Source organism: Protomyctophum bolini (genome assembly GCF_963924005.1).
Source record: "Protomyctophum bolini genome assembly, chromosome: 3".
Taxonomy (NCBI): domain Eukaryota; kingdom Metazoa; phylum Chordata; class Actinopteri; order Myctophiformes; family Myctophidae; genus Protomyctophum; species Protomyctophum bolini.
The window spans coordinates 44,030,626-44,042,759 of NC_137864.1; the positions used below are offsets into that span (position 1 = coordinate 44,030,626).

General features: G+C 45.1%; 1 protein-coding gene across 2 annotated transcripts in view; it reads left to right on the forward strand.

Moving 5' to 3' along the window:
* The first annotated feature begins 2,643 nt into the window (after positions 1 to 2,643).
* LOC308312715 (phosphatidylinositol-3-phosphate phosphatase MTMR7-like) overlaps positions 2,644 to 12,134 on the forward strand; it is a 22,309-nt gene continuing 12,818 nt past the window's right edge. For both annotated transcript variants that reach the window (XM_080759417.1, XM_080759418.1), the window contains exons 1-4: positions 2,644 to 2,992; positions 6,107 to 6,232; positions 9,657 to 9,819; positions 10,431 to 10,588. In XM_080759417.1, the coding sequence (XP_080615543.1) occupies positions 2,969 to 2,992; positions 6,107 to 6,232; positions 9,657 to 9,819; positions 10,431 to 10,588 (471 nt within the window). In that variant the 5' untranslated portion in view covers positions 2,644 to 2,968. The remainder of the gene's footprint in view (positions 2,993 to 6,106; positions 6,233 to 9,656; positions 9,820 to 10,430; positions 10,589 to 12,134) is intronic.

Below are 12,134 nucleotides of genomic sequence, written 5' to 3' on the forward strand. Positions count from 1 at the left end.
CAGAATGAACCACTGGCACACTGCGCACTCTGTCTCACCTTATCTTCCTCTGCATGGCCTGCCCATTCAAGCCTCCACACTCACTCTGTCTCACCTTATCTTCCTCTGCATGGCCTGCCCATTCAAGCCTCCATGCACACAGTGAAACCCTCTCAGTGTTCATCCCTCCATTCTTAACTCTTGAGTGTACAAAATGTACTTGGTTACATTTACACTAAGGAGTTTACAGTGTAACATCAAGGTTTTAACTGTGTACAGTTACAGTATGAATACATTATAATGGAATTTCTATCTGGAATACAGTGGTGTAAATTGTAAAGCAACTGGTACATCTACTCAAGCATTTTGAGTTATTATTTTATTATTAGCCTACTATTGTTTGGTTTTTTTTAGTAATTCCAGTTTTCTGTACTTTTACTTCTACTCCACTAAATATCCTATAGCGGCAATTGTACACACTATTACCAGCAGTGTTGGGGAAGTTACTTTGAAAGCGTAGCTTGTAAAGCTACAAGTAGCTCACCATGGCAGTAGCTTGATCAAGCTACATAGCTACCCCTGGATAAATGTAGCTTGTAAAGCTACAGCTACATAGGAAAAGTAGCTAAAAGCTACTTTTTATTTTTCAGCGTTAAATTGAGAATGTACATGCGGGAGACCCCTCCTCCCCTCTGGGAGACCCCTGCTCCCCTCTGGGAGACCCCTGCTCCCCTCTGGGAGACCCCTCCCACCCTGCTCCCCTCTGGGAGACCCCTCCTCCCCCTGCTCCCCTCTGGGAGACCCCTCCTCCCACCCTACTCCCATCTGGGAGACCCCTCCTCCCCCTGCTCCCCTCTGGGAGACCCCTCCCACCCTGCTCCCCTCTGTGAGACCCCTCCTCCCACCCTGCTCCCCTCTGGGAGACCCCTCCCACCCTGCTCCCCTCTGGGAGACCCCCCCCACCCTGCTCCCCTCTGGGAGACCCCTCCTCCCCTCTGGGAGACCCCCCCACCCTGCTCCCCTCTGGGAGACCCCTCCTCCCCTCTGGGAGACCCCTCCTCCCCTCTGGGAGACCCCTGCTCCCCTCTGGGAGACCCCTCCTCCCCTCTGGGAGACCCACAATTGTAGCTTGTAACTTGAGTAGCTAAGCTACAAAAAATGACCCAAAAAGTAGCTGAGCTACTTGACGAGGTACACAAATATGAATGTAGCTAAAATACCACAAGCTACAGCAAAATGTAGCTAAGCTACGTAGCTCAGCTACATGTAGCTTAATACTCCCCAACACTGATTACCAGTTAAAGACGCCCTGAGGGTCAACATATACAACAAATTACAAATAGGACTACTGGGTCAAAAATGTAGGATGACAAAACAATACAAAACACATGGTCTGAGAAATGTATTTAAGATACAAATATTGAAACTACATTTTATAACTGATGCAAATGATTGAATGAATTATGCAGCATAGTGATCCATCAATTCCATAGAGGGCCAATTATAGCCTAGGTTTTTTTTTTGCAATTTTGCAATTAGACATCTTTCCACCTGTCCTGTTTCATCTGTCTTTACTTTTACTGTAGTGTGTAGCCTTATAGTTAAGCGAGTTTCTTAACCATTGGTCCCGTGGTCCGGCCTACGGATACGGAATTGTTTAAACTATAATATTTTTCAAGGAAACCATTATTTTAATGAGGCCAATGTCTGAAGGGCATTGCAGTTGTAGGCCTAGTAGAGTTTTAAAGGAGGCCTGCACCGCACGTATACTTCCTAGTTCCTGGGTGTATTTGGACGGATACTGTTCGGAGATTTCAACAAGACCTACCATACAAGCTGCTTTGGTCAAAAATAAAATGTCAACGTTTCGTATACAGGTGAGGTGAGGCGTTTCTGATCCATTTAATCCTAGCTGTTAGCTGTTAATGCGTACAGTAGGTAGACCTACTAATACTATAGCTTACGCATATGGCAAGCCCAAAGAAGATGCAGGGTAGTTTGCCATTTCAGTGCCAACGCTGCCATCTAGTGGTCAAATAACTGAATAAACTTTCTTTCTTTCTTTCTCACTTCACAATATGTACCAGAGGCACAGAGGCTATGTGTGTTGGTCCACATATATTAGCCAAATAAATAAATACATAAAAAGCGTAGGCTACTATAATGTTACTACTACTGCAAACTACTTAAGTTACTTCACTGGTCCAGTTGCCATGCAAAAGCTTGAGATCCTCTGTGCCAGGGTTGGTGCCATCTATTCTATTATATTCTGATAGCCAAATGAAAACCATAACATCTCTTCTCCTTCTTTTCCCCTCGGCCACATGGTTATTGTTTGTGGGGTTACCCAACAAATAATGCTGCCATCATAATCTTCATGATCATCATGATATGCACAAACACACTGACTGAATAATAACAATAACAATAGCAATAATAATAATACATTGTTATTATTGTTTATTATGATTAATAATAAACAAGTAGACCCATAACAATGTGTCCGCGACCCACAAATGGGCCCCGACCCACTGTACAACATACAGTGTGCGCATGCGCCGTTGCAGCCATGGTAAATCCTTCCTCCTCAACCAAGGATCCGTGTGTGTTGTTGTGAGCTGTCACACACACACACACACACACACACACACACACACACGGACACACTCACGGACACACACACTGTCACACACACACGGACACACATACATACATTCAGTACACGCTCACACAGACACACGCACACGATCATGGAACGGATTCCACACTGCACTTTAAATTACAGCTCGTTTGTCGACACCCTGTCGACTGATCGACGCTGATGGGCTTGGGATTATTATTTTAACATGCAGCGACAATAATAATAACAATAAAACACCAGAAACGCATACCGGGATTATTATTATCATTCTAATATTGTCATTCCTGCTCTCATCCTCCACCCCGTGCACCATTTTGACTGGAGACTGGAGGCTCGGGGTAGTCAGTGATGGAGCACATCCGAACGCCCAAGGTAGGCACTTGTTCCAGCTGGCTATAGAGCGATCCTCAGTCCTCACCGTTATAACAATACACCACCTTTCTTTAATAATCTCATCATTTTTATCATGGTGCATTTAAGTTCTCTGTCTTGACCCGCATTCAACCTTGTGAACGATTTTTAGGAGCATCTCTCTCTCTCTCTCTCTCTCTCTCTCTCTCTCTCTGTCTCTCTTATGATGATCAGTGCCATGCATGCACTGTTGTTGTGTGATGCAAAAATGCATGAATATGATGACCATTGCAGTGCAATCTCTGTGCACATTATTGTGTCAAATCGTTGTACTGCCATATGGACACGTCACCGATGATGAACTATTGTTGTATATAAACCTCCATGAATCGACAGTCCACTGTCTTTGCCCTGTAATTATGAGTGGTGTCAGTGTCACCATCATCTGCTGAGGCTCAACCATGACGTTGCATTGTGCTGGAGGTTACCCACCATTTTCCTCTTTTATTGTCTGACAGACACCCTGGCAAAGGCGTACAGTACAGTACCAGAGATGTAAATGATAGGTTTTCAATGTCATGTGTCCACGGGGACCCTGCAGGGATCAGGTCTTTTAGATGGGTCCGAGGGGGACATTGTTTATGTCAGAGTACAGTACCGAGTACAGTATTGCATACCAGGACCCCCGGAGGGTGACATATGATTGTGTCCTTTTCTCAATGTAGTTTTCCCATCAATGCGTTGGTGTGGTTGACCTTAAACCGGCGTGATTTGGACATAAGGATGCAGGATGCAGGCTATTTGCATCACTGCAGCACATACAGTACTGTACACATCATCATCATCATGATTCATCATCTCTTACAGAAGAATACATGCACACGAAGCCTCGATGCTGAGAGTATGAGCTTCATGCGTAACATCATGTAATCTGCCATGTTTACCTACACATACAGTACTGTAGCAGACATGATTATACACACAGACAGGCCAGCCATGCTTCAGGCTGTATATACAGTCAGGAGCTGCACTGCCGAATGACTGGCAGTGATTTCCTGCCAGATGTTTGTGGAAGTGATTCATTAGATCACTTGTCTCTGTCGAGTCACGACTCTTGACATGTTGAGTGTTGTGAATGAAGTTACAGGCCTTTTTGACTCTGGAGAGTTTCCCCGTTCTATTGCATTTCAAATTAATGTTGAATCCAATGAATAACTGCAGAAAATGAATGAGTGAAACTGCTAGTTGTAAAAAAAATAGAAATAAGTAGCATTGTTCTTCTTGAAGAGCCAATATTGAATAAAGACGGAATGCGCTTGCCTGTCGGGCAACCTGGGTGTAAACTCCACTTGCCCAAACGTTTTGTTTTCTTCTACTTGCCACAGGCAGTCAGGCCATTAGTGTCGACCCCTGCATGTGACTGAGGCACCTGACCAGGCAGTATATCGAGTCTCACGACACGTTCTGTTCTGACGTTCATTAATTGCATACAGAGGACATCTAGTACTATACAGTAGTCTACTCTATACACCTATAGCTTAGTTCAGAAACAAACAGTATTGATTATATGAGCACAGAAGTAGGCTACACAATACAATTTACAGATTAGTGCAGTGCCTCAGTATTCTAGGTTGTAGGATCACAGCCTCAGTCAGAACCTAGCATGCAGTCTAACAATATACTGTACTATGAAAATAACCGTCTTGATGTTTTACAATGTAGACGAGTTGTGTTGGTCTTGCACACGTGTGACGATTCTCAAATCCATAGAACAGTTACAGTATATAAGAGTGCACTTATTAAGGTGTTTGAAAGGAACCATCACTCATATCTCCACCGTAACATCCTTCAGAGGTACAGTTTCTTGAGTTTTGCCTTTTAAACAGGCTAGTGTTATATACTGTACTGTACCTACATGGTCTGTGTGCCTGCCTCCCCTGAGGGAATTCATGAGACGGAAGCCTGGTATAGGAATCAGCACTATAGGGCAACCGCTAGAGGGGACGGCAAACCGCTTTCGGTACAAACATCCTGGCTGTCTGATCTGGAATGATCTAGCTTTGACCATGAGAGATTGTCCTTCATTTCCATCCTTTTAAGTTCAATCTAAAAAGAAAAAAAAGGTTACTCGACATTTCGACAACCAAACCTGCTTCCATGTATAGTCTTAATAGTCTAGTGCACTTTGACAGCGTATCCTGTTACAACCTTGAAAGCAATACTGCACTTTATGCATAAGTTCCTTTAGTTGCAAATATGTATTGCCCTATAAAAACGCTGCTAAACCATATAGATGCACTTTGTACTGTACCTTTGTACATTGTTCTATGTATGATGTAATGCTTTGTTTCCTAATGTAATGTATTCCACTGTCTGCCTGTTTTGTTTTTGACCAGCCACCACAGTATGATTTTTAGTAAGTGACCGCGAATAGGCCCCAAAAAGGCAAAAGACAGCAAAGGGGAAACACGGGCGGCGGTGCATCAGGGGTAGAGGTAACCGCAAGGTTGCCAGTTCGAACCCAGGCTCCCCCAGAGTTAACGTCGAAGTGTCCTTGAGCAAGACACTGAACCCCAAATTGCTCCTGATTGGTGCCGTGCATGTCTTCGGTGTATGAATGTGTGTGTGAATGGCTGAATGTATATGCACAATCTATTGGATAAAGGCGCTATATAAATGCACCATTTACCATTTACTGTGTTTTGTGTGGGGACTGCAGATCTAGCATCTTTGATAAATCTGGTGTATTTATGTTGAATTCATAATGTCCATTATATTCAATGTCCCGTCCAAATAAACAAATAAAGTAAACAGGTTTTTATCATATGGGGGGGGGGGAATACATACCACCAAGTGACCTGGCTGATAAGCAGCGAGTGACCGTGATGTCGCAAGCATAATAATCACTAATCAGTACCAGTCAAAAAGGTCAAGCAGGTCAAGCCCAAGATATATCATAACGTTGATTCTATCCGCTGTTGAGCCACATCCCACGTGACCCCATATGCCTACCGACCTCTGCTGTTTGATTAAAGTGTGTGTGTGTGTGTGTCTGTGTGTGTGTGTGTGTGTGTGTGTGTGTGTGTGTGTGTGTCTGTGTGTGTGTCTGTCTGTGTGTGTCTGTCTGTCTTCCAGGTGGAAAATGTGCGTTTGCTGGCCCGTTCCTCAGGTCAGAGGAAGCCCAGTGTGGGCACGCTGTACCTCTCTGCCACACACACCATCTTTGTAGAGAGCAACCCAGAGACACGCAAGGAGACCTGGGTAAGTGGCAGTGTGGAGGGGAGGGGGCAGTTGGTAAGTGGCAGTGTGGAGGAGGGCGCAGGTGTGGGCAGGTGCGGTTGTCCTAAAGCTAGCCTCCCCATTCTGGGGCAGAAAATGGCAGATCCATAAGCTTTCAAGTTAACAAACACAACACGGCACATTGTGAGTTTGCAAAGAGATTTGGCATAGACTAGGGAAACACTGGTGGACCTAGTCTAGATTAAAAAGCAGGTGGCTAGCGCACATCCAGTTCCTGCCTGGTGCTGGACTAAGATAAGTACAGTGAAGAGAAGAGAGTCCGCACACAGGTTTGCTCCGGTGGTGTTTTGTTTTATTTAAAACACCATAATATAAGACACGACGTTTTGGCCTCAGGCCCTCATCAGGTGATGAAGGCCACCTGCGGCCGAAACGTCGTGCTACTTTGGCGAAACCATGAAAAGCACTAAGACTTGTTTAAAAGTCATTGAGCAAGACACTATTAAACCCCTACTTGATTGCTTAGTAAGATCGATCTGGAGGATAACAGTGGCTGAAATGTAAATGAGTGTCGTGTGTACAACTTTACGGTTATCAATTAGAGGGTAGGACGACGATGCTGACGCTGACTGTAGCATCTCCTCCACACAGATACAGTAAGGAGTCAAATTTCACTAAACGTGTCTTTTCACTAGATTAGGTCTGGACTCTGGAGAGGAGGAGAGGAAGTAGAGTTGCAACGCCAGGATTCGGCTTACGGTCTGTTCTGATATAATAGCCTCGACATTATCGTTAATTAATTAATTCCAAGAAAATGCAGTGGTACGTTAAAAAAACAGTATTACTGTGACAAGTGAAGGTCGCTTGTTTCTAGAGGGACCCACTTTGGTTGCATAATATGTCACACATTTTAACCACTCTATTTTATACTTTTCCGCATGATGGTGCTTCGCTGTGGTTACATTGGGGAAAGGTATTCGTTCAGCTTGTAGAGCGGCTATTTTAGCTATTTCTGAAAGGTTAATTGATAACCGTTAACCCAGATTCATACGAGGTTTCCACTAGGACACACACTGGTCTGATTAATCCATTCTGACCTGAGATCAGATTCTAGAAAAATGTCAGTCGTTCTTCGATTTTTCAAAAATAGCAGACCTACAAGCTCGTATCGCGCCACTCGGTGGCGCGATATGAGCTTGTAGATCTGCTATTTTTCAATAGCTAAAGCATAACATGATGCTAACACCAAAATGGGTGCCCGGTCAGAATGGGTTAAGTTGTACACACGACACTCATTTACATTTCAGCCACTGTTATCCTCCAGATCGATCTTACTAAGCAATCAAGTAGGGGTTTAATAGTGTCTTGCTCAATGACTTTTAAGGTTATTTTTGGAAACTTGGGAGGACATTTTGACATTTTTCACCTACATTATGCCCAATTAGAGACACCAGGTTGAAAGTGGTTAATGGTTGCTCAGAGGAGAGCTTTAGGAGTTCAATGAAACATAGGTCACATTCTCACCTAATACTTCGGTAGACTCATGCGTATGGGCGGAGATTTTGGGATTCTTGCATATTTAATTTGCTGCGGTTTGCCTTCACACTGTCATCCGTAGCAATTGGAAACGCGGCAGGGGGGACCTTTATCAATGTGTTCCATTCATAAACCTAGCCTACAACACAGTGAAATCTATGGTGATACAATTATACTCATAACGTGCATGTGTTGTGCTGTCTGGGACTGGACCCCCCCCCAGCTGTCTCGCTCTCTCACTATACACATGCAGCCACGCCACACACTTTTGGTCATGGAGGCACAGCGCTGAGCACACTGATATAATATAACAGAGAGCAGCGCAAAATGTTTACAAGTTTATCGAGATGAAAGTCCCTGCTCCCCAGTCCCCACACAGTGAGCACTCCATGTTTACGGCACAGACAGACAGACAGAATATTCTGTAGGCTATAATACACTGCAGTGTTTTTATGTGTTTTCTTAAGCAATTGATTAATGTACTCGTCCTCATTTCGATCAGGGCTTCAGTCTCCTCATTCGACTACGTCTATCGGTAACGGGACATCTTTGCGCTGCGTAAAATTTGCCTTCTCCGTCTCCAACTGTGTTCAGCTCCTCACCCGCCACATTGTTTGCTTCATGTCCTTTATTTACTGCGGATTGCATTCACACCTGCACCGAATCGTAATCAAGTGCGATTGGAAGCGAAGCGAAACCCCCGTTTTTGCTCGGAGTAAAATGCAGTTCTTTGATACGCATTAGGATTCGAATGAGGCTTCACACCTGCCAAACGAAGTGCACTTTCTGAAAATGCGCAGCAGGATTCGTTTTAATCGCAGCAAAGCTCTCTGGTATGAATGTGACCATAGTTTGCCAGTGTCAGTCCCTGGCACAGACACATGGGTGTATTCCTTGGTGTTGGATGGGGCCTGGTATTACTGTCCACTACCAGTGGCTTTGAGCAAGCCACCGGCTCTGTCCTGGCAACCGGCTTCGCCGCTGTAACCTCTGCGATGAAGTGGGCTGTGTGATAGGTCGGGCGTTGACACTAAGGGTTGCCACTACACTTGAAAATGTAAAAAATAACAAGTGTGAACTCATTGTCATAGCTATGTAGGTATTTGGCATAAAAAATTAGGTATATTTTTTCCAGACAGTACAATTGGGCAATCGGGCATGACCTTTGGGCAAGTAGAACATGACCTGTACTTGCCCGACGGGCAAGTGCTTCTGAAACCTTAGTGTCAACCCCTGTAGGTGTGTTCAAGTAAAGTGCATTTATACGTTCTGTCAAATAACCCATAAAGTACCGTAGTCAGCATTCTCACAACAAGGATTTCACTTATTGAGAGAGAGGTTCCACAGTTTCCCCCCACAAGATTTCTATAGCAACAGTAAACTGATATTGTAGATCACAAGACCTATTACACACACACTGACACTATCACACTCACATACACAAATTACACAATGCAGCCATCTGCATTCATATCACAAGATACCGGTAGGCCTGTATAATGCAAAAAAAAGTCATTGACGTTAGTGGCTTTCAATTCCATAGACAAACAACGAAAAAGTGTGTGTGTGTGTGTGCACGTGAGCATGAAGTCCAAATGTCACACACAAGCGTAATCTGCCGTAAACCGAGCGTCGTTGAGCTCTTCAGAATGAGAAGAGAAATCCATGAAAGACATTCGAAAACACAATCTGACATGAAACTGACTAGTGAGACAGTCACGTAGTCCATCACTTCCTTATTGGCTGGCTCTACTCACTTCCCTTCCATCCTATATTCGAATTGGCTAATGGGAGGGGCCGGTGGGGGGACCATGGTCACGGCACTCTGAGATGACCATCAAACCTGTGTGTGTGTGTGTGTGTGTGTGTGCGTGTGTGCGCGCGTGTGTGTGTGTGTGTGCGCGTGCAGGTGCTCCACAGCATGGTGGGCGGTGTGGAGCGGCTACCGCCCACGCCCACAGGAAGTCAGCTGGTCCTGCGCTGTAAGAACTTCCGGGTCATCCAGCTCCTCATTCCACAGGAGAGAGACTGCATGGACGTGCACGCCTCCCTCACCAGGCTGTCACGACCAGGTGTGTGTGTGTGTGTGTGTGTGTGTGTGTGTGTGTGTGTGTGTGTGTGTGTGTGTGTGTGTGTGTGTGTGTGTGTGTGTGTGTGTGTGTGTGTGTGTGTGTGTGTGTGTGTGTGTGTGTGTGTGTGTGTGTGTGTGTGTGTGTGTGTGTGTGTGTGTGTGTGTGTGTGTGTGTGTGTGTGAGAGAGAGAGAGAGAGTCACACGCCTCCCTCACCAGGCTGTCACGACCAGGTGTGACTGTGTGTGTGTGTGTGTGTGTCTGCATACATGTGACTATGGTATGAATGTGTTAGCTGTGCGCCCGCGCATGTGTGTGCGTCGTGCGTGCATGGATGCATGTAGTCTGTGCACACATACAGTACATGCTCACATGCGTGCACTGCACAGACTACATACACACACACACACACACACACAGACGCACATTTCAATTATATTAATTGCCTTAATGATAAAGCACAATGTTCTGCATGCTCAGATAGAAAACGCAGGGAAGTTGGAAGCGTCTGCTAAATGCATATCCTCTCCTCTCCTCTCCTCTCCTCTCCTCTCCTCTCCTCTCCTCTCCTCTCCTCTCCTCTCCTCCCCTCCCCTCCCCGTCCCGTCCACAGAGAAGTACAGTGAGCTGTACTGTCTGTCCTTCAACCCCAACGTGAACAAGGAGGAGAGAGGCGAGTCGTGGAGCTTCCTGGACCTGTCGGCCGACTACAGGAGGATGGGCGTGCCCAACAACCTGTGGGTCGCCACGGCAGCCAACAGCGAGTACAGGGTCAGTCTGATGGCATTGTTCACTTACACCATGTTTAGCTCAGTTTAGATCAGTGGCTTTCAACCCTTTTCATTCGGCATTTGAGCCTCAGACCATCATTTGATTTAGATTCAGTTTTCTGTGGCTTTCGCCTTTTCTTATTTTATATTTTTTGTGGAGGGATAGAGATGGGGGGGGGGGGGGGGTGACACGCAGGAAAGGCCGTCGGGATCGGGAGTCGAACAGTGTGAGACATTTCAGACCTGTGTCCACAGTTTGTGTTGCATTTGCATTAATTCAATATGAATAAATACGGTAACCTAAAAAAAGAAAGTGATATAAGAAAGAAAACATGACAGGGTTTAATGATGGCATGGATCTCAAAGTTCATGTGGGCAGTCTATGACGTCAGTCACCCATGAATGACTTGTGTTGTACCTGGAAGCATATTTATGTGGAGAGGAAAGAAATGCAGGAACCTACTGTAATTCCTTGGCCTGTTGTGCTTTTGCTATTGAAAATAGCAGATCTACAATGGCGCGCTATGAGCTTGTAGATCTGCTATTTTTGAAAAATCAAAGAACGACTGACATAGAAACATAGCTTTTTCAGAAAACTGTCAGGATGTAGAATCTGATCTCAGGTCAGAATGTGTTAATTTAAGTTGGTGCATTGCTGTTAGTCACAGAAAGAAAGTGGTTCCCTTCCCGTATAGCTGGTGCTGTTTGCCTTGTACTGCTGCAGGATTTACAAGGTCACAGATAAGATAAAGCATGTCTCTCTCTCTCTCCTGCCAGGTCTCACGTATCAGTGTCTGTTCTGTACACAGCAGAATGCTGAGTGTTCATTTTACCCATGGAGTAAAGTTCTCAGTCGCCGCGACTGATTTCAGTCATTTGGATTCTATAGGAGCCAGCGTGTCTTCTATGGAAGCATGTTGCATAGCGAAAATAGACTATCTACATGCTTATAGATGGGCTATTTCCGGTTATTTTTCTTTTCTAAAGATTAGAGCATCAAACTAGCAATATGCTTAGAAGCATCTTCCATTGTGTGTGTGTGGTCCTCCTTTAATACTGTTTAAAAAATCACATAACAAAGGGCGCCCACTGGCCTAGTGGTTCAGGCGCATGCCACATATAGGCCCTTATTTATCAACGCGGTGTACATGTACACCGGGTGTACACATGGTGTACACGGTACACCCGGTGTACACATGGTGTACACCCAAAATTGGGTGTACACCGAGTGTACACCCAATTTTGGGTTTACACCGCGTTGATAAATAAGGGCCATAGGCTCTGGCCTGACGCGTCCCGTTCATGACGACCTTTGCTGCGTGTCTCTCCCCTTCTCTCTCTCCCTCTTTCCTGTCTGTCTTCACTGTAACTATCAATTAAGTAAGGCACAAAAGCCAAAGAAAATCATCTTAAAAAAAAACCCAAAAAGAATCTCACAACTAAAACTAAACAATGGAGAGAAACCAAAACCAAAACAGAATGTGGTGTGGAAGGCTATTCTATGGGTTAGGAGTGAGTTCCAGAGGGACGTGGTGGGACATTTTAAG